The following is a 21,551-nucleotide window of genomic DNA, read 5'->3' as shown; positions in this document are numbered from 1 at the left end:
GACCTGGTTGGGTGTTGCACTCGGGAATCAGCACACTATATGAGAGAGAGAGAGATAGAGAGATAGATAGATAGATAGATAGATAGATAGATACTACTACTATATATATATATATATATGATCACACACACCCACAGCAGAGGTCTGGACTTCATGTTGCCATGGAGATAGTGTAGTACAGTAGCTTCCTGTGTATTAGCTGCATTGTGTATAAGTCACAGGACAGTGTTTTGTGCAAGTTAAAAGAAACAAAACCATATTAAATGCTGCCGTGTATTAATCTCATATTTTTGAAATTTTGCAAAATTAATGTATAAACCGTGGCTAATAGTTGGGAAATTACGGTATTCTTTAATTTGACATACTATAATCTATCTTAAAACATGTCAATGTTGCTCTACACTCATTTCGCATTTTATATTGATACTTTCACAGGTGTTGACAGGTATTTTATATCAGAGTCTATTTTGATATATTTCTTCCCATCCCTGTTCATGCACGACACACGACACAGGACACACACACACAGGTCCTCAGAGATGCAGGGTGTGCATGTCCAGGACCAGGAGTGTGTCAGGAATGTGTGAGAGGGCTCTCCAACACCCAGGATAACACATGGAGAGAAAGAAAGCACTGTTTTACATTTAGAGGAATTTACTGTAAAGGACCACAAGAGGGCGCACACACTTCAGCACTGCATTACACACACACACACAATTCACACATTGGCTAACTTGCTCTCTCTCTTTCTCACACACACACACATAAGGTGCCTCTCATTCAGCGTTTATACGTCCTCCCTCACTCCTCGGGCCTCGATCCTCACTGATGTACATAAAGAACGAAGGGGCGGCAACAATGGGATAGTCTATCCCTTCTTCTATCTTTCTTTATGTAGATCAGTGAGGATTGAGGCCCAAGGAGCGAGGGAGGACGTTGAAATGCTGAATGAGAGGCACCCATACACACACACACACGCAGTTATTTCATCTTCTGACGCGCCCCATTGGAGGCTGTGGCGTGAGAGGTGTGTGTGGAAGGTGACGTGTGTGTGTTGTGTCTCTTGAACGTGAGCGCCAGTACGTGTCTCTGCAGCCCCTCGTCCACGTCGAGTAGCCGACGCGTCTCGAACACGCCCCTCTCCTCCACAAAGCGCTCGAACAGCAGCAGCCCGCCCCCCACCCCAAAGTAGTGCGCCTTAGTGGCCAGCAGCACCTGTCCGTCATCTGCCAGCAGCCTATGGAGGAGCTCGTGTAGCGCTGCGTAGTAGTCCGTGTTGTAGATGGTCTCGGAGGTGAGGATGATGTCATATTTGTGCGCCGGGCTGCGCTGCTGGATGAGGGACAGGAAGGAGGTCCAATCGCCCGAGAAGAAGCGACAGCGGCAGTGCAGGGGGGCAAAGGCAGGGGGCGCTCTTCTGCGTTTGGGCAGTGGGCTCTCGTTCTCCTCTCCTCTCTTCTCACTCCTGTTCTTCTCATCCATCTGTCTCTCTCTGCCATCCCCCTTTCCCCTTTTCTCACCTACTCTCGGCTGTGCGTCTCCCTTCTTCTTCCTCTTCTTCTTCTTCCCTTCCTCCTTTACTTCCTTCTCTTCCTCCTCTTTTTCCTGCTTCACCTCCCCCTTCTCTCCCTCCTCCTCTTCATCCTCCTCCTCGTCCTCCTTCTCTCCCTTCTTCTCTTCTTCCTCCTCCTCCTCCTCCTCCTCCTCCTCCTCCTCCTCTCGCTGGTTAAGCGCAGCGTTGGCGATGGTCAGCTGGCGGATGACCGTGCTGTTGTAGTCCTGGAAGTCCACTTGCTCTGCCCCCAGACGCATCGCCATGACGCCCAGGAGCCCCGCCCCGCAGCCCAGGTCTAAGACCCGCCTCCCTGAGAAGACTCCGCCCCCTTCCTCCTCACGCTCCAGGTGTGCGTCCAGGTGAGCGAGGAGGTCGTAGGTGCACTCCCACACCCGCAGCCCCCCCTCGTACACCCCCGGCAGCAGGTCCGAGCGCTGGGCGGCCATCTTCTTCAGCACCTCCTCCTCCTCCTCCTCTTCGTCGCCCTGCCTCTCCTCCGCCGTGAGCTCCAGCACCGACTCGTTGACGCACATCAGAGGCGGCAGGGCCCCCACGCGCACCGTTTCCGTGACAACGTCCCGCAGGAGCGAGTCTACGTCGCTGGGGACGGTGTGCTCTCGAGCCGGCTTCACGGGCTTGGGAGTAGAGGTGATATCATCCTTCACCTGCTGGAGAACGATCATATAACAGAAGATATCAGCATGACATCACAAGCAGACACATGCTCGAAATCAAAACACCAGCCACCACCCTCAGGGTTCTAACTACAGTATGTGGTTTAGAGACAAACCTGGGTAAGTTACCTCAGAGTAAGTGGTAAACCTCCTACAACAAGAGCAATATGGCATTGTTTTGTTAGGAGAAAGAAGCCATACAGCTCATCTATTAGGAGGTTTACTCCTAGTTAACTTCACCAGGTTTGCCTCTAAACCACGTACTTGGAACCCAGTACGGATAGAATCCGCAACAGAATTAACACATCACAGCTTCAACCCCTGCATCCAGTCTCTGAGTAATCAATGTGTCCGTCTCCTGAAATCAAGCATGGAAGAGTACCGATTTGATTTGATGCACCATTGAAGGTTTGATTTTCCTCCAGTTTACGAACTTTCACAGCGAGCAGCACATCATCCATAGCCTACTGATTACAGCGTGTGATGTTTAAGCCACTCCGAGGAACTTTGGTTAAACCTTTACTTTTTCTGTCAGCATTCACGACTTAGACCCTGAATGCCAAATCTTACAGCTTCTGGTACTCTTTGTTAAACTGTAAGTGTTGAACGTGACTGCGAGTGTGCTAAAGGTCCATATAAATGCTATGGGGACAACGGTCAGGTCACAACTGCCATGGAGTTTTGGTATGATAGTAGATTATACAATTAGTTCATCCATTGCATCTACAAGAATATCCGCATATTAGCGCGACATGCATCAACCTTGCATTAGCTTACATTGCTGTGTGCATAACTTACAGTTTTAAGACAGCATTCCTGATCTTTCTCCGTTTTCGCATCGCCTTGGCAGAGTCCGACTGTTTTCACCTTAATGTCGAAGTTGAAGCTGAACGCCATGAATTATACAGGACGTAAATGTTCTCAGAATTACTCCATGTACCGCTATTTACCAAGCTAACTTGTGACAGACACATGCATGCACGTTTGTTTCACTAGTACAGACTACAACTCCCATAATGCTTGGGGCTGAACTATGCTTTGGTTGTTAATAAGTCTCGGGGTGTAGACTGATTTGATACCAACACGTAGCATTCAAGATCATTAGAATGTATATTGTAATATAAATGTTCCGTTGTTATTCTGAACATCTTTTGAAAAGCACCAAACACACAAGCACACGATACTGTCTTTAAACTCCATTCCCCACAATTCACCGCGTCCACACCAACGCTTGCGCATTAGCGGCGCGCAGCCTGTGAGCTTGTTTCAGTAGGTCCGGATGGTGAACGGATTGAACAACTGTACTAGCGCACTGTGTCTGTGCCATCATCAGGAAGATTAAATCTTACATCTGGCTATCATGACCTGACTGACCTGCCGCCGTGCTTAAAACCAGACCACAGTCAGGTGAGTAGCCTGGTGGTACTAACGTAATGGATTCCGGTTGGTTATTTCAGGTGAGTGCGAGCTGTTGGTCATGTAGCAAGTGAGTAACGTTAGCCTTTGGCCTGACTTCCCATCTCAGACAAGCGAAGGATGTCGGAGTCCCATGGTGAAGTCTCAATTAACATTGGATAACGCGATTTATATTTACTGTGATGGGTTTGCGATGCATACTGATGCATTTGAGAAACTCTGCGATTATTTAGTTGTTTTGATTTGTTGGGGTGGTTTGTCCGTTTTTAAAAGCGAACATCATTAATCCCCTCTTTTGCGCTGTCTGCCGATTAAATCTTTTGTGATGACTGCGAAGGGGGATGGGATTGGTGCCACTCACTCTCGTCGCTGTCAAACCAAACGCACAGGTTGCTGTGACGCTGTCGGTTTGGGCTACGCTACAGGACTCGTGCGATCTCCGTAGTTCCCAGGAGGTGCGAGCCAAGGTAGCCGACTCAAAACTACCGCCCACCGCGCCCACCCGTAACCCATACGCACCTGTCTGAGCCTTCAGGATTGGAATGTGAACGGACAGGAAAGAAACCGACTCAATTGATGGTTTCCAAGCAAGAGAGACCGTGAGCAAGGTGTCCAGGAATTCGGGAGGTGCGCTCCCACCTCACAAAGGGTCATCTAAGCAAGGATCTGACCTGAGTAGCTGGAAAGAGACACACACACACACACACACACACAAACACACACACACACACACACACACAAACACACACAAACACACACACACACACACACACACACACACACACACACACACACACACACACACAAACAGTGAGTAAAACTGGAGTAAGTTAACATCAGCATTTAAAGCATGGGTGAGGTTAAACTAATATTAAACACCAGGGGGGACACCATACTAAACTCAATCTTTTAAGATTGAACATTAGTCTGGGGAGTCTGCGCTTTTTCTTTTTTTTTTTACTGTACAAGAGGCATAGTTCAAATGACTCCGTACGCTTTTGGCTATTCCTTCAACCAATCAGACCAACGATCCGGGTGCGTCTTTTGGATTTAGTTTGTGATTGGACCCAGAAGATGTGGACAGGAAGCAGGAGGGATAGATGTGCAGGTGTCCAGCCTGAGCTGCAGGGCAAAATCCAAATCGCTAACAAATCAGGCAGGGTTCACCCAGCCTAAGAGAATTGAATTTGTATGACAACTGGCACCCTGTTGACTGGCACCACTGGCAGTAGACCGGCACGACTGGAACTCGTAGATCGGGCACGACTCACTAGACTGGCACTCTGTAGACTGGCAGTGTGAACTGAGACTGGCAGTAAACTGGCATAACTGGCAGTCCTTAAGGAAGTGGCATGTTCCTCTGTGCACACGTGCGCGTGGCGAAGACGTGCGTATTTGGCACTCCTTAGACGGGCTCCACCAGCAGTAGACAGGCACTCCCTCTACACACACACACACACACACACACACACACACACACACACACACAGGCTCAAACTCTCATCTCCTTCAGAACATGTTCATAGCCACATTAATTACACACACAGGATGGTGCTCTCTGCACCTACCCGTCACCAAATTATTTGTGGACATAGTTGTTTCAATCAATCAATCAATCAATCAATCAATCAATCACCAACATCAAAGATGGGATACACTGGTCTCATCCAGTGTTCAGCCTAAACGACTCATTAAATCCTTTAAAGATGTTGGATTTGAACCAAAAATGACTCATTGCAACCTTTGAAGATCATATCTCACATCTCATTAGAACATGTGCTTCAGCAGTGCTGCCTTCATCAGCGCATGACGTGCTTTTGTTAAGCCCTGAGGAAGGACCTCTGATTTATTGCAGTTGAAGTTCCCATGATTGTATGTCAGTGAGGTAGGCTGTGAATAACTCTCATGGGTGCCTCCATTTTTCACTGCAATTGTTTCAATAGTTTAAGCCTGAGGCTGATTCCTTATGATGATTGATCTGTAATCGTACAGAAGCACCTGAGAGACACGTTCAACAGCGCAGAACTGCACCCCTCTCTCCAGCTACAGCTTACTTATACAGCTGGGTTCACATAGATAGCAGTGTGTTTTTTTAAAAAAAAAAAGCAAAATAGTTTTAATATTTTTTTGTTTCCGTATTTCAATTTCAATTTGTATTCAAACATTCCATATTCAATTCCAAGTCAAATTATTAACCAATCATTTATCAAGTATGCATTATTATTATTTTTACAGGAAGCAAAGAAATGGTATATTTTTCTGTTTTGAAAAGTAGCAATGTTGACCCCATTCAAGTGACATTAAAAATGCAGTTTCTGAAGCAAAACAGGAACTGTGAAATGGAGGCCAGTTTGTCTATTCTGGGCAGAAATACCGGTTCGTAGGTGCCAGAAGTTGGTTTAGTCTGTGCAACACAGACGTGCACCAGTTATCAAAAACAATGGTTGCTTCTGCAACCAAATATTAATTATTATAAGGGCCAGTCAACACTAGAGCACCTCAAGGTTGCTCAAGGGCACAATGGTGCAGACCAGGAATTGAACCCTCTTCTGCATGTTAGCCAAGTTTCTTGACCACTTTGTTACCACCGCACTAGACTTTAGCAGACACTTTTATCCGTAGTGACTTGTGTCAGTTACATTATAAGGACCATTGTCCCTGGAGTAACTCCGGGTTAAGCACCTTGCTCAAGGGCACAACGGTAGAAGCTGGGTATTGAACCCACAACTTTACAGGGTACTGCATGCTAGCCCAGCACCTTAGCCATTTCACGACTAGTGCATACTAGGCAAGCTCCTTAGCTGCTACACTACCACACTACCACTGCATGCTAGCTTAGCCCCTACACTACTACTGCATGCTAGCCCAGCTCTTTAGCCCCTACACTACTACTGCATGCTAGCCCAGCTCTTTAGCCCCTACACTACTACTGCATGCTAGCCCAGCTCCTTAGCCGCTACACTTCTTCTGCATGCTAGCCCAGCTCCTTAGCCACTACGCTACCTCTTCCCTGGCGTTTGGGGTCATCTGACGCAGGTCCGGGGTCATCTGCTGCTTGCCCGTCTGTTCTCTTGGTAACGGAGGCCGTGAGGATGGATCTTCCACCTTTAGCCCCAACAAGCGTAGGCCCCGCCCACCTCTCGTTCTGGATGGGCTGTTCACAGACGGCAGCAACTCAGACAGAAAGGAGACCCTGCATTTGCTGTAGTTGCACCAAGACTTTGGAATGCTCTCCCAATGGCCTTCAGAAAAATGCTGGTCTAGTCTTCAGATGCACTTTTTAATATAGACTTAAGATGCACTTTTTCCATTCCGCATTTGGCAAGTGCTCATCCTGAAGTTGGGTTGGACTTGGGAGTTAGGAGCGTATTATTGTTATGTATTTGTTTGTAAATACTGCCTCTATTACTGCATGTTTGTATGTTTTTTGTGTTTGTGTGTTTCTCTTTTATTCTTTTATTTCTGTGTGAAGCACGTTGGCCTTAAATGTGCTTTATAAATTAAACTTACTTACGTACTCAAACACACATACAAACACACACAGAGATATGCACACACATGCACACACACGCACACACACACACACACACACACACACACATACACATACACACACACACAAAAACACAACAAATGGTCTTGTGTGTTAACTGTAGATGCCCAAGCAGCTTTTCACAACAAAGTCATACATCTGAATCAGTCACACCCCTCACCTGTCCGAGTACCTGTATGGTGCTGGGGAAAGGGTGGTGCCACACACACACACACACACACACACACACACACACACACACACAATCACTCTCAGTAGTTGGGTGGTGCCACACACACACACAATCACTCTCAGTAGTTGGGTGGTGCCACACACACACACACACACACGCACACAATCACTCTCGGTAGTTGCTTCAACATGTGGTAAAGAGTGCCTTTCTTCTTGCTGTCTAAATAACCAGGCACACCTGTCAATGTATGGGAAGGAGTGGCTTTCTTCTTGCTGTCTGTCACACAACCGAAGTAACACACGTATGCACACACACATACACACACACATTTCAACATGTGCGCACACATAAATGCACACCTGTATTATTACACTCTCACACACAACACTGAAATAACCAGGCACACACATAAAGTAGGTGTAGGTGCGTCTCTCTGCATCAACACATACAAGTGCCAACAAAGGAATCCTATCTTTTGTATGTATGTGTGTGTGCGCGCATTTCTGTCTGCAGGTGTGTGTGTGTGTAATTGTGTAACTATATTCTCTGTGTGTGTTTGCAGGATGCGGATTTGCTTGGGGGGGCTCTCCTGCTGGTGTGTGTGTGTGTAAAACTATTCTCTGTGTGTGTTTGCAGGATGCGAACACACACTGGAGGGCCTCTCGTGCTGAAGTGTGTGCGTGTGTGTTGTCGTCGGGGGCGGTCGCGTGTGCCGCGCTGTGTGAGGAACGCGTGGTCGTACACACACCTCCTGGCGCGCTCGCTCTGCTACAACTCCCTCGCCAGCTGGGACACGGTCAACGAGTCGCTCTTTGAGCCCATCTTCTGGACCGCCGACCGCCTCACACGATGGTTTGGACGGGTTAGTGTGTGTTTGTCTGTGTTTGTCTGTGTGTGTGTGTGTGTGTGTGTGTGTGTGTGTGTGTGTGTGTGTGTGTGTGTGTGTGTGTGTGTGTGTGTGTGTGTGTGTGTGTGTGTATCTGTCTGTCTCTGTCTGTCTGTGTGTACAGGTGTTTGTGTGTCTGGTCATCGTGCTGACTAGTTCCATCGTGCTGTTCTGATGCTGTGTGTTTAGGTGTAGGTGTAGGTGTAGGTGTAGGTGTTTGTGTTTGTGTTTGATTATTGTACTGACAAGCTCCATCGTCGTGATTGCGTACCTGCTGTTCTGATGGTGTGTGTGTGTGTGTGTGTACAGGTGTTTGTGTGTCTGGTCATCATGCTGACCAGTTCCATCATGCTGTTCTGATGCTGTGTGTGTGTGTGTGTGTGTGTGTGTGTATACAAGTGTTTGACAAGTGTGTGTATTATTGTACAGACCAGCTCCATCATCCTGATTGCGTACCTGCTGTTCTGATGCTGTGTGTGTGTGTGTGTGTGTGTGTGTGTGTGTGTGTGTGTGTGTGTGTGTGTGTGTGTGTGTGTGTGTGTGTGTGTGTGTGTGTGTGTGTGTGTGTGTGTGTGTGTGTGTGTGTGTGTGTGTGTGTGTGTGTGTGTGTGTGTGTGTGTGTGTGTCCAGGTGTTTGTGTGTCTGGTCATCGTGCTGACCAGTTCGATCATCCTGATTGCGTACTCGGTGATGCTGCCGCTGGTGCTGTACACGTATCCGCCCCACTGGATCGCCTGGCACCTGGGCTTCGGGCACTGGATCATCGTCATGATCACCTTCCACTACTACAAGGCCGTGCGCACGCAGCCTGGACAACCACCCACGGTGAGCACGCACACACACACACACACACACACACACACACACACACACACACACACACACACACACACACACACACACATTCTACTTGTTATGATCACATTCCACTACTACAAGGCCACGCGCATGCAGCCTGGACACCCGCCCACACACATACACACACACTTCATGATTTTGATATGATCACATTCTACGACTACAAGGCCATGCACACGGCACCTGGACATCCGCCCACGGTGAACACACACACACACACACACACACACACAGAGCTCATGATATGATCACACACACAGAAAGAGCTCATGATATGATCGCATTCCACTACTACAAGGCCACGCGCACGCAGACTGGACACCCGCACACACACACACACTCATTCACTCACACACATGCATCATGATCGTCTTCCTTGGGTCCCCCGGTTGAGGTGTGTGTGTGTGTGTGTGTGTGTGTGTGTGTGTGTGTGTGTGTGTGTGTGTGTGTGTGTGTGTGTGTGTGTGTGTGTGTGTGTGTGTGTGTGTGTGTGTGTGTGTGTGTGTGTGTGTGTGTGTGTGTGTGTGTGAGTGTGAAACGTCTGAAAACTGTCATCAGTATCAAAATGATCATGAACATCTTATCTCTTGGAACCAGTTATGTGAGTGCTCACACACATACAGACTCTTCTCATGATGATCATGAATGTGGTTGCTGTCGACAGTGCCACAGGTCCACACACACACACACACACAGACTCTGGTTACTGTCAACATGGTGTTTAATCACATGATTGTTTGTTTGTTTGTTTGTTCCAGATGAAGAATGATTTTCCTTTTGTGTCCATTTGTAAGAAGTGTGTCATCCCCAAACCAGCCAGGACACACCACTGTGGAATCTGTAACACGTACGCAAGATCTACACACACACACACACACACACACACACACACACACACACACACACACACACACACACACACACACACACACATACACAGACTCACCACTGTGGAATCTGTAAGATGTATGCAAGGCTTTCACATACAGTATATGAGAGGTACGTTCAAATTCGCAAAGGTAGGCGTACATTTGCGTAGTGGCACTAAGGAATATGCAACATGACCCCCCAAACACACACACATACTGTGGAATCTGTGATACACACACACACACACACACACACCACTGTGGAATCTGTAAGATGTATGCAAGGCTTTCACATACAGTATATGAGAGGTACGTTCAAATTCGCAAAGGTAGGCGTACATTTGCGTACGTTTGCATACAGTTTTCCGCTAGCCTTAAGTTTTCAGCGAACATCGCAAACAGTCTGAGGAGGTCAGCAGAACTAGATGCCAGTTTGATGAAGACAACAATGCAATTACCCTTTAGAATGTGATGTTAGCACCAAATCGTTCAAATTTAACTGTTCAAAGAAAACATGTTTACCACGAAGGTTTGCCACTGTTTGCCATATTTGAAGGCACCTCAGGAGTACACTGCATTCAGATAGACTCTCTTGCACACATGTACACATACAGTACACACACACACACACACACACACACACACTCCCTATCTCACATGTTGCTGTCTCTTCTCTTACAGATGCATTCTCAAGATGGATCATCACTGCCGTATCCTATTTCAAGCCAGTTCAGTGCGTGTGTGTGTGTGTGTGTGTGTGTGTGTGTGAGTGAGAGAGAGAGATAGAGTGTCAGACAATATGTTGCTCCACAGAAAACTCCATTTGAGTGTGTTAACCGCAACTGTTAACTGAGTGTGTGTGTACTGTGTAGCGTGGTTGAATATGAGCATTTCATCATGAATTCTTTAATTCTGTGTGGGTTGTGAGAGTATTTCTCCTTTAGTGTGTGTGTGTGTGTGTGTGTGTGTGTGTGTGTGTGTGTGTGTGTGTGTGTGTGTGTGTGTGTGTGTGTGTGTGTGTGTGTGTGTGTGTGTGTGTGTGTGTGTGTGTGTGTGTGTGTGTGTGTGTGTGTGTGTGTGTGTGTGTGCGTGTGTGTGTAGCGTGGTTGAATATGAGTATTTCATCATAAATTCTTTAATTCTGTAAGTGTGAGAGTATTTCTCCTTAACTGTGTGTGCGTGTGTGTGTAGCGTGGTTGAATATGAGTATTTCATCATAAATTCTTTAATTCTGTGTGTGTGAGAATATTTCTCCTTAACTGTGTGTGTGTGTGTGTAGCGTGGTTGAATATGAGCATTTCATCATAAATTCTTTAATTCTGTGTGGGTTGTGAGAGTATTTCTCCTTAACTGTGTGTGTGTGTGTGTGTAGCGTGGTTGAATAACTGTGTGGGCCACTTCAACCATCGCTACTTCTTCTCCTTCTGCGTCGTCGTCACACTCGGCTGCATGTACTGCAGCATCAGTGGACGCAACCTCTTCATCGAATCATACAACACCATTGAGGTACACACACACACACACACACACACACACACACACACACACTCGGCTGCATGTACTGCAGCATCAGTGGACGCAACCTCTTCATCGAATCATACAACACCATTGAGGTACACACACACACACACACACACACACACACACACACACACGGCTGCATGTCTTGTAGAATCAGTGGACGCAACCTCTTCATAAACTCATACAATGCCATCGAGGTGTACACACACACACACACACACACACACACACACACACACTAATGTTTCATGATTCACAGGTGAGCCCCGTCACAAGATAATGTGTGTGTGTGTGTGTACAGTATGTGTGTGTGTGCTCTGTCAGGATCGGTCTTTCCCATATTCACTGTGTGTGTGTGTGTGTGTGTGCGTGTGTGCGCTCTGTCGGGATCGGTCTTTCCCTTGTTCACTCTGTGTGTGTGTGTGTGTGTGTGTGTGTGTGTGCGCTCTGTCGGGATGGGTCTTTATTTTCTCTCTTCAGCACTTAAAAGCTTTGGAGGCGGAGAAACCCGGGGTTCCGGTGAAGGGTGTGGGACTTCTCATCGGCATCGTGCCTCCTGAGGTGTGTGTGTGTGTGTGTTTGTGTGTGTGTGTGTGTCTTCGGCATCGTGCATCCTGAGGTCTGTGTGTTTGGTGTCGGCCTCCTGAAACCATGCATGGGCAGGATGCCTTGCTGAAAAGATGTCAGTTAACAACAACATGTACAAATATAAACAACATGTAAACATTTGAACATCAACATTTAAACGTTTGAACATAATCAACATTTTAACATCAACACTTTAACAAGATAACATTATAGTATTTTTAATATTTAACAAATAAAGAAGTTTCCATTTATTGTCTAAAAATGTTATTCATAATTTTAGACATGTTTCTCCCACATTGTTTACAACTTTTTTGGCATGTGGCTGTGTCATTTTCAGCCAGAACAAACATATTGATTAAGAGAAAATCAACATTGTATCAATATTTGCTATGGGGTATGAATAGTTGTGTTCTTAACTGTGTCATCTCATGGCTTCATTCCAACACACACACACAACCACAATAGGAGGAGTGTCCTGTGGCATCACAGAATGCTTGCTAGCCCTAAGGAATGTATAGAATCCAACTGTCAGATAAACATCTGTCATGAATAATCAGATAACATGTGTAAAGAATCATGTGGGAGACTGTTGATGGACAGGTATGTAGGTGTGTGTGGATGTAGGTGTGTGCGAATGTGGGTGTGTGTGCGAATGTGTGTGCGAATGTGTGTGCCTGCATATCAAACTGTGGATAGATCTCTTCTCATGCGTTCTCATGCGCCACTTTTTTTTCTCCCACTCTACACACACACATACGCATGAACGCACGCAGAGTTCATCCAAGGCTACCCCCCCGACGTATACCTTCAAGGACAAACTGCTGAACAAGAGTATCATCTACATGTGGGTCCTCACCAGGTACAGGAAAACACACACACACACACACACACACACACACATACACCTTTTCTGCGTTATGTGACCAGTAAGTGTTCATTACTCCTTGGTCATTGTGTGTGTGTGTGTGTGTGTGTGTATGTGTGTGTGTGTGTGTGTGTGTGTGTGTGTGTGTGTGTGTGTGTGTGTGTGTGTGACCTGCAGCACGGTGTCGGTAGCTCTGGGTGGCCTGACGCTGTGGCACGCTATGCTGATATCTCGTGGGGAGACGAGCATCGAGAGACACATCAACAAGAAGGAGGTCAAACGACTCAGCAAGCGGGGCAAAGTACACGCAGACACACACACACACACACACACACACACACACACACACAGATATGCACACAGTTTTTCAGTGTGTGTTGTGTGTCGACAGGTCTACAAAAACCCCTACAATTATGGACGCCTGAACAACTGGAAGCTCTTCCTCGGCGTTGAGAAGAGAAGGTGAGATTGCATCACACACACACACACACACACACACACACACACACACACACACACACACACACACATTCCCTGTCATTGCCTGACACTCTCTCTGTCTCCACAGTCATTGGGTGACGAGGGTTCTCTTGCCCTCTAGTCACCCCCCCTATGGAGACGGCATGACGTGGGACTTCCACCCCAAGAGGAAAGAAGCCCTGCCTGTGTGACACACACATCCACCCACACACACACACACACACACACGCACACACGCACACACACACGCACGCACACACACACACACACACACACACACACACACACACAGTCCTGCACTAAGGGCTCTGATTCCGTTCCGTTCATCCTAAACCTCTGAGATCCTCTCTGTGATGTTGTCACGGTGACACACAGGCTGGTGGGACAGCATGCTGCTTAGGGCCACTGGGCCAGCCACTCCTGCTCAGGCCGCCATTTTGGATCTACTACTACTGACTGGACCACCTGCCCCTGTACAGGCAGCCGTTTTGGATCTACTACTGACTGAGCCTGACACACCTGCCCCTTTTCAGGCAGCCATTTTGGATCTACTACAGACTAGACCACCTGCCCCTCGCCAGGCAGCCATTTTGGGTCCTTTATCCAGTTGGGACTGCTAAGGGACAGTGGAATTGTGGAGGACTTCCACATGGCTGTACTGGATTTGTGTCATGTGTTTTTAACTTTATTCAAACTATTAAACGTCCTTTTTTACACAGTCACAAGGAGATCAGTTGATATTTCACATTAAGTCTCTCTCTTCCTTTCTCTGTCTTACACACACACACACACACACACACACCAGCTTGGACTGGCAAGCTGGCCCAGATGGATATGAAATTGGCTGACAACAGTAGTCGTATTGCAGTCATGGGTGCTCAAAACTTGACTCTCGTACATTTAATAAAGTACAGAGAGTCTGGTCACTCTCCATTGCCAAGCGTGAACTTCCTTGAAGGCGGGTACTCTGTTGAAGTTTAAAACTATTGGATCTGTCCAGAGCCACTCTGGATCTGCCATAACCAATCGCTAACGTTTGGTCGTGACGTATGACATATGATTGACGACCCCAGCATCATCAACCCTCAGCTACTTCCTCTGTTCACTGAGTGGACATAGTTTGGCCAGAGAAACCTGTGAATATACTGCAGACCCAGAAGGGAAATGAAAATTGAGCGGAAGTACGTAGGACGGCAGAGTCAGGCTACTAAAAACTGGCAAAATGTGTGCATGGAATATCAGTCTTTTTATATGCATTTCTAACTAGTTAAAAGATTGATAAACTAAGAACTGACGCAGTACCAGTGTCTGCCAGTAGAGGGCAGAATGTCACTGTATTCCAACCAGCACCAGACTCATGCACACGCTGATACAAGTGATTGGAGATGGTTCGCTTTGTCAATCAATCACACACACACACACACACACACACACACACAGGTGGGAATTGTCTTAAGTGTGCTAAAATTAGGATGATTGGGGCCGAGTCCCTGGCTAGTTACACATGACTGTGATGTGCGGTGTGATTTTGGATGTGAAAAACATATGGGCATATGTTGATTTTCACATGTGTGTGTGTGTGTGTGTCCCAAGGTATCCTAATCAGGAGTGTGTGACATATGCATCATGTGTGTTGATGTCTGCCATATAGATGTGAGTGTGCATACATACATATGCAATAATAAAGTTATTATTAATAATAATCATAATAATAACAACAACAATAATAATAATATATTAATAATACATGAGGTAGGAGGATATAGTTAATCCTATTGTCGTCTCTGTAATGGAATGGAATGGAATGATATGTCAGGACCCTAGGGGGCGCTAATGACTTATACAGGTTGTTGGATGTAACAGCAAAGTACTATAGTAGAATGAGTTAATAAAGTAACGTGTGCTGATTAAGAATCATCGTTGTCATCCTCATCTTTAAGCTCTCACACTGCAACATTGTACATGGTGTCAGAAGATGGTGATAGGATCCGTGAGTAGAAAAAGTCTACAAGAAGTCTACCAGTCAAGAAAAGACTATTTTGCAAGCATTTGCAAGTTAGCTAGCTGCTAAACGTTAGCCAGTTAGCACGTTGGTTCTCCAAAACGAAAGGAGAGGGATAACGAGAGGATGGACCAGATATTCGCGATATCACCCCCGGGAAGCTTCAACTTTGACGAGCCAAATGGTTGGATGCAATGGATGCGACGCTTTGAGCGTTTTCGGATAGCTTCTGGACTAGATGACAAGAGTGAGGAGTACCAAATCAACTCGCTGCTGTACATCATGGGGGAGAAAAGCGACGACGTTTTGAACACACTGGCATTGGATGACGAAAAGAAAAAGAAATACACGGAGGTGTGCAAAGCCCTGGGTGAGCATTTCGTTGGCAAACACAATGTGATATATGAGAGAGCTAAATTTAATAGCAGATATCAGCAGCCAGGAGAAACAGTAGAAAACTTTATCACTGATGTTCATAAGCTCGCGGAGCATTGTCAATATGGCGTTTTGCTGGAAGAAATGATTAGAGATCGGATCGTGGTGGGAATCAGAGATGCAAAACTCTCAGAAAGATTACAGTTAGATCCAGATCTTACATTGGCTAAAACAATAATTAAAGTGAGACAAAATGAAGAAGTTAAGAAACAGCAGCCACTGATAAGAAGGGAAAAGAATGAAATTAAGGAAGCAAATGTGGATGCAATTGCTACACGAAAACCAGGGAAATTCAAGATGGCGGGGTCAACTCAGAAAAGCTACTTCACACAGAAGACAGAAAATTGTAAAAGATGCGGGAAAAATCCACAGCACTCATGGAAACAGTGTCCAGCAAGAGAAGCAGAGTGTCGAAAATGTAAGAAGAAAGGCCATTTTGCGGCAGTGTGTCGAACAGGCCAGAGAGTGGAGGCGATAGAAGAAAGCCATGAGATGGCAGAATGCGCATTCATGGGGACAATTCAAAGCCAGACACAAGACACCTGGAGACAGGACATACAGTTGAATGGAGAAGTGATTAATTTCAAGTTGGACACGGGTGCAGCGGTCACCGCCATACCAGACTGCACGTATTCAAGAGCCAGAGATGGTGAGTTACAGAATGCAGAAAGAATGATAAGCGGTCCCAATAATCAGCCACTGACTGTATTGGGTACATTCAAAGCATGTTTGAAAAAGGGCAAAAAGAAAACAGAGCAGGAAATATTTGTAGTGAAAGATTTAGTAATGCCACTGCTAGGTCTCCCTGCTATTCAGAGTCTACCACTGCTGCAGCAGGTGGCAGCAGTGCACACAATGGGAAACAAATTTAAAACCATGTTCCCAAAAGTCTTCTCAGGCTTAGGAAAGCTAGAAGGTAGCTATAAGATTGAGTTAGCTGATGGTGCAATGCCATATGCCCTGTCAGCTCCTAGACGTGTAGCGTTGCCCCTTATGGACAAAGTAAAGTCAGAGCTCCAGAGGATGGAAAACATGGGTGTCATCCGGCAGATCCAAGAACCGACTGAATGGTGTGCAGGCATGGTGGTTGTCCCGAAGCCCAATGGAAACATCAGGATTTGCGTGGATCTGACCAGGCTCAATGAAAGCGTGCGCCGTGAGCGACACATACTGCCTGCTGTGGATGACACACTTGCAAAGCTAGATGGAGCAGTAATATTTTCAAAGCTGGACGCTACATCAGGATTTTGGCAAATCCCCATACATGAAGATTCTGAGCCCTTGACAACATTCATAACTCCTTTTGGGAGGTATTGTTTCAGGAGACTTCCATTTGGAATCTCCTCAGCCCCTGAACATTTTCAGCTGAGAATCTCCCAGATCGTTGCAGGCACACCAGGTACACTGTGCCATGCTGATGACATTTTAGTGTTTGGCAAAGACCAACTTGAACACGACAATAGGTTGTGTGAAGTCCTCAGAAAGTTTGAGAGTGCTGGTCTGACCCTCAATGAGAAATGTGAGTTCGGAGTGAGACAAGTGAAGTTTCTGGGACACAGACTCAGTGCCCAAGGAATTGAGGCTGACCCAGACAAAATCAAAGCAATTCTCAACATGCCTGAACCGCAAAACATTGAAGGAGTGAGACGCTTTATGGGGATGGTGAATTACGTTGGAAAGTTTTCCCCTCACCTGCCCACTCTCACAAAACCTCTGAGAGACCTGTTGAAAAATGATAGCACATGGACATGGGACATGCAACAAAAGACTGCTTTTGAAGCAGTGAAGAAAGAGCTGAGCTCGCCAGCCATCTTAGCTCAATACAGCTCCAAGCGTGAGACTCTGGTCTCAGCCGACGCATCGTCTTATGGCCTGGGAGGAGTGCTAATGCAAAGACAGCAAGATGGAGAATTCAGACCAGTGGTGTACATATCCAGAAGTCTAACGCCCACAGAAACTCGATATGCACAGATTGAAAAAGAAGCCCTCGCTGTGACCTGGGCATGCGAACGACTGAGTGCCTATCTCCTGGGATTAGACTTCACTCTACGTACAGATCACAAGCCTCTCATCTCATTGTTAGGCACCCGTCCACTGGATGACTTACCTCCACGTATTCTCAGATTCAGACTGAGAATGATGAGATTCAGGTACAAGATCATTCATGTGCCAGGAAAACAGCTGGTGCTAGCTGACACGCTGTCACGAGCGCCACTTGGACCTGAAAACAGCACAGAGAGTGATACGTTGGAAAGAGAGTGTAAAGTCTACATAGATCACATTATGGACAACATTCCTGCAACAAAAACAAAATTAGAACAGATTAAAGACTTACAGAACAAAGACGGAACCATGAAACAACTCAGAGTGAACACAGAAAAAGGGTGGCCGGAGCACAGAAAAACAGTTCCAGAGAATCTCCTGCCATACTGGTCATACAGAGCGGACATACATGTCGCAGAAGGGATCCTCCTGAAGGGAGAACGAATTGTCATACCAACACCTATGCGCAGAGAGATGCTGGAGAGAATCCACCATGGCCATCAGGGCATGACTAAGTGCCTTGCTAGAGCGCAACAGTCTATGTGGTGGCCAGGGTTAACAAGGGACATCAGAGAACTGGTAGAGCGATGTGAAGTTTGCTGCCAGTATTCTAGTTACCGCACAGAACCGCTGCTCACGACCCCCTTACCTGCAAGACCGTGGCAAAGACTGGCCGCAGACCTCTTTCAGTGGGGAAAAGGCCACTATCTAGTCATAATTGACTATTTCTCAAGATACATTGAGGTAGCAAACCTGCCGACGCTCACAACTGCGACCACAGTGGAGAGGCTGAAAGTCATCTTCGCCAGATTTGGCATCCCAGAAGTCTTAGTGACTGACAATGGGCCGCAGTTTGCGTCTTCTGAGTTTGCAGCATTTGCTAGTGAATATGACTTTGAACATGTCACTAGTAGTCCCAGATATCCTCAGAGTAACGGGGAGGCGGAGAGAGCAGTCAGAACCGTAAAGCAGATTCTGAGCAAGAATCAAGACCATCAGAAAGCTCTCTTGGCCTACATCCTCATCTTTAAGCTCTCACACTGCAACATTGTACAGTCTCCTTATCTGTCTTCTGGTCTCACGCTTCCCGCGTTTACACCCACATTTGCCCTTTTAGCCGGCTCAACGTGCGCGAGAGCAAAAGGCGCCCGCTGTCAGACATGGCACGTGTGCCCGTAGGTGACCAGATAGATTCTCTGACCCGACGTCCCGCTGCGCATGCGTATCATTGAGTATCAACCAAGGGGATTTAAAATCTCAAGCTGTAGCCGGGACCTGCAGCACGCATAGCAGGGAAAAAGCTCAGAGGCCGCTTGCAAACTCATTCTTGCACATTTCCGTTCGCTCTGCGCAACTCTACTGCCCCGGCGACTGGCCTGATGGTACACCGGGGCGTGTTCGGGTACGTACGGAGCACCATTTCACTCTCTGCTAACTCTGACAGGAGGAATAATGTTTAGGCTGCTGTTTCGTATGAGGAGCACGGAGACACTACAGATTGCACGAGCTTAGGCGAGTAAAAGTGACCATGAAGCAGGTGCACGCCGGGGAATTGCACACGCGGCCCGATGTTTGTGCCACAGCCCCCCGCGAGCTGTCCGGTACGCGGTGCCCGTGCGAGCTACCTGCGGCGCTTGTCTGCTGACGGCTGGCGACGCGAAGATTAGACCCGCCACTGAAGATTAGTGCTGTGTGTGTATGTGACGTGAGTGTGTGTATGTCTGTCTGTCCCGGAGTTAGCGCCGCAAGCAACCGAACCGTATCCAGCGGGCAAGAGTTCCATTACATAATGATGTCCCGAAAATAACCACCGAGTTACGACTCATAATCTGGAGCATAACGGCACAACATCTGTTTGCGCGTCTGTTTCTTCACTTCTAACTATTTACATTTATGAACAAGGCTATTGTATGTGCAATGAACCTTTCATATGCTAATGTAGCAGCAATGTAATGGTTAAAACAAGAGGCATGTTTTGTGATCATAACATTGAGTTGTCCGTGAGCAAAAACATGATTAATTTAATTAGTGTTATTATTGTTTTAATTGTGAGCTATAGTCGGCGTTGCAGTTGCATCTCAGTGATTGGATGATTCAGCAGGGACACACACGCACACGCACGCGCGCACACACACACACACACACACACACACACACACACACACACACACACACACACACACACACACACACAGGCACCTGCGATGTGAAAACCGGCTTGTGATCTTTTTTTGCGTTTGTTCTGCAGGTTCATTCTTACGTAGCGAACTCTTCCACCATGGCCCACGAGGAGTAGCCTTGCCTTGCACGCGCACACACACGCCGGCCATGGGAGGATGCGTGGGGACCCAGAGGCGCGCGCTGGGCGCGAGCAGGACCGGTGGGAGACGGAACAAGAAACGCGGAGGTGAGAAAGGTGCGCGAGTTTTTGTGTGTGTGTGTGTGTGGGGGGGGGGGGGGGGGGGGTCTCGTGCTTGGGTTTGCTAATTATTGCAGATGTGAACGTGGCATCTACAGACGGTGGATCGCTTTTGAGAAGCTTTTGGGAGATCACGCGTGGAGATTTAGCTGAGCTGTGGCCGAGTGACAGCGCGCGCGTGCGTGCGCTAATCTGGCATGGTCCACACCCGTGCTGCCTATCAGGGTCTTAGATCAGACAGCCCTGACCCACACACACACAGACAGACCTGTCCAGACCCCTAGTGTGTGTGTGTTATAAACAAGGTTATGTACTGTATTAGTATGACACGGGGTCACTGTCCTGAACCATTTCAATCGTTTTAAACGGCTCACCATCGTCCCGCTGTGTATGCATATGTGTCTGTGTGTGTGTGTGTGTGTGTGTCTGCGTCTGCATCTGTGTGTCTGTTTGTGTCTTCTATGTTCAAGGACTCAGAGTAGGATCTCTACTTGCAGGTAGAGAGTAAACAGTTCAGTTGAACTGCTGTTTGAGTTGGTTTACATTTACAAAGGATGTTTTCACCATAAGAGGGTAATTACGTGGTAATTATAGCATCTTAAATTGTGTGATGCATCCACAGGCAACAGTAATGGTGCTGATCATTAAAGAGGTGTGTGTGTGTGTGTGTGTGTGTGTGTGTGTGTGTGTCTGTGTCTGTGTCTGTGTCTGTGTGTATGTGTGTGTGCGCATCTGCATCCATGTAAGGCGATTAAGTGGTAATTATATGGCATCTTAAATTGTGTGAGGCATCCACAGACAATAAGAGTAATGGTGCTGATGATTGTTTGTGTGTGTGTGTGTGTGTGTGTGTGTGTGTGTGGCATCCACAGACAATAGCGGTGCTGATCTTTGCTTTGGAATGGCCCAGACAGTTCATGACCGATGTCCTCTCTGAGGTCCTCTCTAACTCATGTATAAACAGGCCACTCTAAATCAGGTATAAACAGTGGTGGAGTCAAGTGGTAGTCGAGAGAATTCCCGCTCTCCCAGTAATGTTTTGAGGTCCGGCTGATCGCTGTGATCTTAAAAAGGGCATGATTTGGCTGTTTGTATTTGCTGTGTCCTTCAGCAGCTTGGACAGCGCAGTCACAATCTGGCTGGCCGTTGTCTTTTAAAGCCTGTTCGCAACCAGCACAGTCTGACGATTGCATTTCAAAAGGATGGCTTGATGAA

General features: G+C 47.0%; 3 protein-coding genes across 6 annotated transcripts in view; 2 read left to right on the top strand and 1 right to left on the bottom strand.

Moving 5' to 3' along the window:
- Positions 1-61: 61 nt before the first annotated feature.
- On the bottom strand, positions 62-3,226 carry mettl18 (methyltransferase 18, RPL3 N3-histidine). 2 transcript variants are annotated; one of them, XM_062520139.1, is made up of 2 exons: positions 3,028-3,226; positions 62-2,220 (listed from the first exon to the last, which is right to left on the bottom strand). In XM_062520139.1, the coding sequence occupies exons 1-2, from the start codon at positions 3,124-3,126 to the stop codon at positions 982-984; spliced, it is 1,338 nt and encodes a 445-aa protein (XP_062376123.1). In that variant the 5' UTR covers positions 3,127-3,226; the 3' UTR covers positions 62-981. The 2 variants fall into 2 exon arrangements, with proteins under 2 accessions (XP_062376123.1, XP_062376122.1); XM_062520138.1 differs by having other exon boundaries at positions 67-2,223.
- A 60-nt stretch (positions 3,227-3,286) lies between these two features.
- On the top strand, positions 3,287-14,184 carry zdhhc16a (zinc finger DHHC-type palmitoyltransferase 16a). 2 transcript variants are annotated; one of them, XM_062520140.1, is made up of 11 exons: positions 3,292-3,636; positions 8,007-8,232; positions 8,887-9,081; positions 9,873-9,961; positions 10,665-10,693; positions 11,356-11,489; positions 11,985-12,065; positions 12,866-12,951; positions 13,135-13,258; positions 13,349-13,419; positions 13,526-14,184. In XM_062520140.1, the coding sequence occupies exons 2-11, from the start codon at positions 8,008-8,010 to the stop codon at positions 13,626-13,628; spliced, it is 1,137 nt and encodes a 378-aa protein (XP_062376124.1). In that variant the 5' UTR covers positions 3,292-3,636; position 8,007; the 3' UTR covers positions 13,629-14,184. The 2 variants fall into 2 exon arrangements, with proteins under 2 accessions (XP_062376125.1, XP_062376124.1); XM_062520141.1 differs by lacking the exon at positions 11,985-12,065 and having other exon boundaries at positions 3,287-3,636.
- Positions 14,185-15,740: 1,556 nt separating this feature from the next.
- ubtd1a (ubiquitin domain containing 1a) overlaps positions 15,741-21,551 on the top strand; it is a 15,393-nt gene continuing 9,582 nt past the window's right edge. Inside the window, exons 1-2 of one of the 2 annotated variants that reach the window (XM_062518980.1) lie at positions 15,741-15,809; positions 20,166-20,324. In XM_062518980.1, the coding sequence (XP_062374964.1) occupies positions 20,246-20,324 (79 nt within the window). In that variant the 5' untranslated portion in view covers positions 15,741-15,809; positions 20,166-20,245. Of the gene's footprint in view, positions 15,810-19,084; positions 19,320-20,165; positions 20,325-21,551 lie in introns of those variants that run through there. The other variant, XM_062518978.1, reaches the window with a different exon arrangement.

The sequence above is a fragment of the Sardina pilchardus genome, chromosome 18, assembly GCF_963854185.1.
Source record: "Sardina pilchardus chromosome 18, fSarPil1.1, whole genome shotgun sequence".
NCBI lineage: Eukaryota > Metazoa > Chordata > Actinopteri > Clupeiformes > Clupeidae > Sardina > Sardina pilchardus.
Note: the sequence above shows the minus strand (reverse complement) of the source record. Positions and strands in the feature narration are given on the sequence as shown.

Excerpts from the sequence above, each read along its gene's own strand:
- zdhhc16a (XM_062520140.1), top strand. The coding sequence starts at position 8,008 with ATGCGAACACACACTGGAGGGCCTCTCGTGCTGAAGTGTGTGCGTGTG. Across the intron at positions 9,082-9,872 it reads AGCCTGGACAACCACCCACG|ATGAAGAATGATTTTCCTTT; the intron begins GTGAGCACGCAC and ends TGTTTGTTCCAG. Across the intron at positions 9,962-10,664 it reads CACTGTGGAATCTGTAACAC|ATGCATTCTCAAGATGGATC; the intron begins GTACGCAAGATC and ends CTTCTCTTACAG.
- mettl18 (XM_062520138.1), bottom strand. The coding sequence starts at position 3,126 with ATGGCGTTCAGCTTCAACTTCGACATTAAGGTGAAAACAGTCGGACTC. Across the intron at positions 2,224-3,027 it reads AGGAATGCTGTCTTAAAACT|CAGGTGAAGGATGATATCAC; the intron begins GTAAGTTATGCA and ends ATCGTTCTCCAG.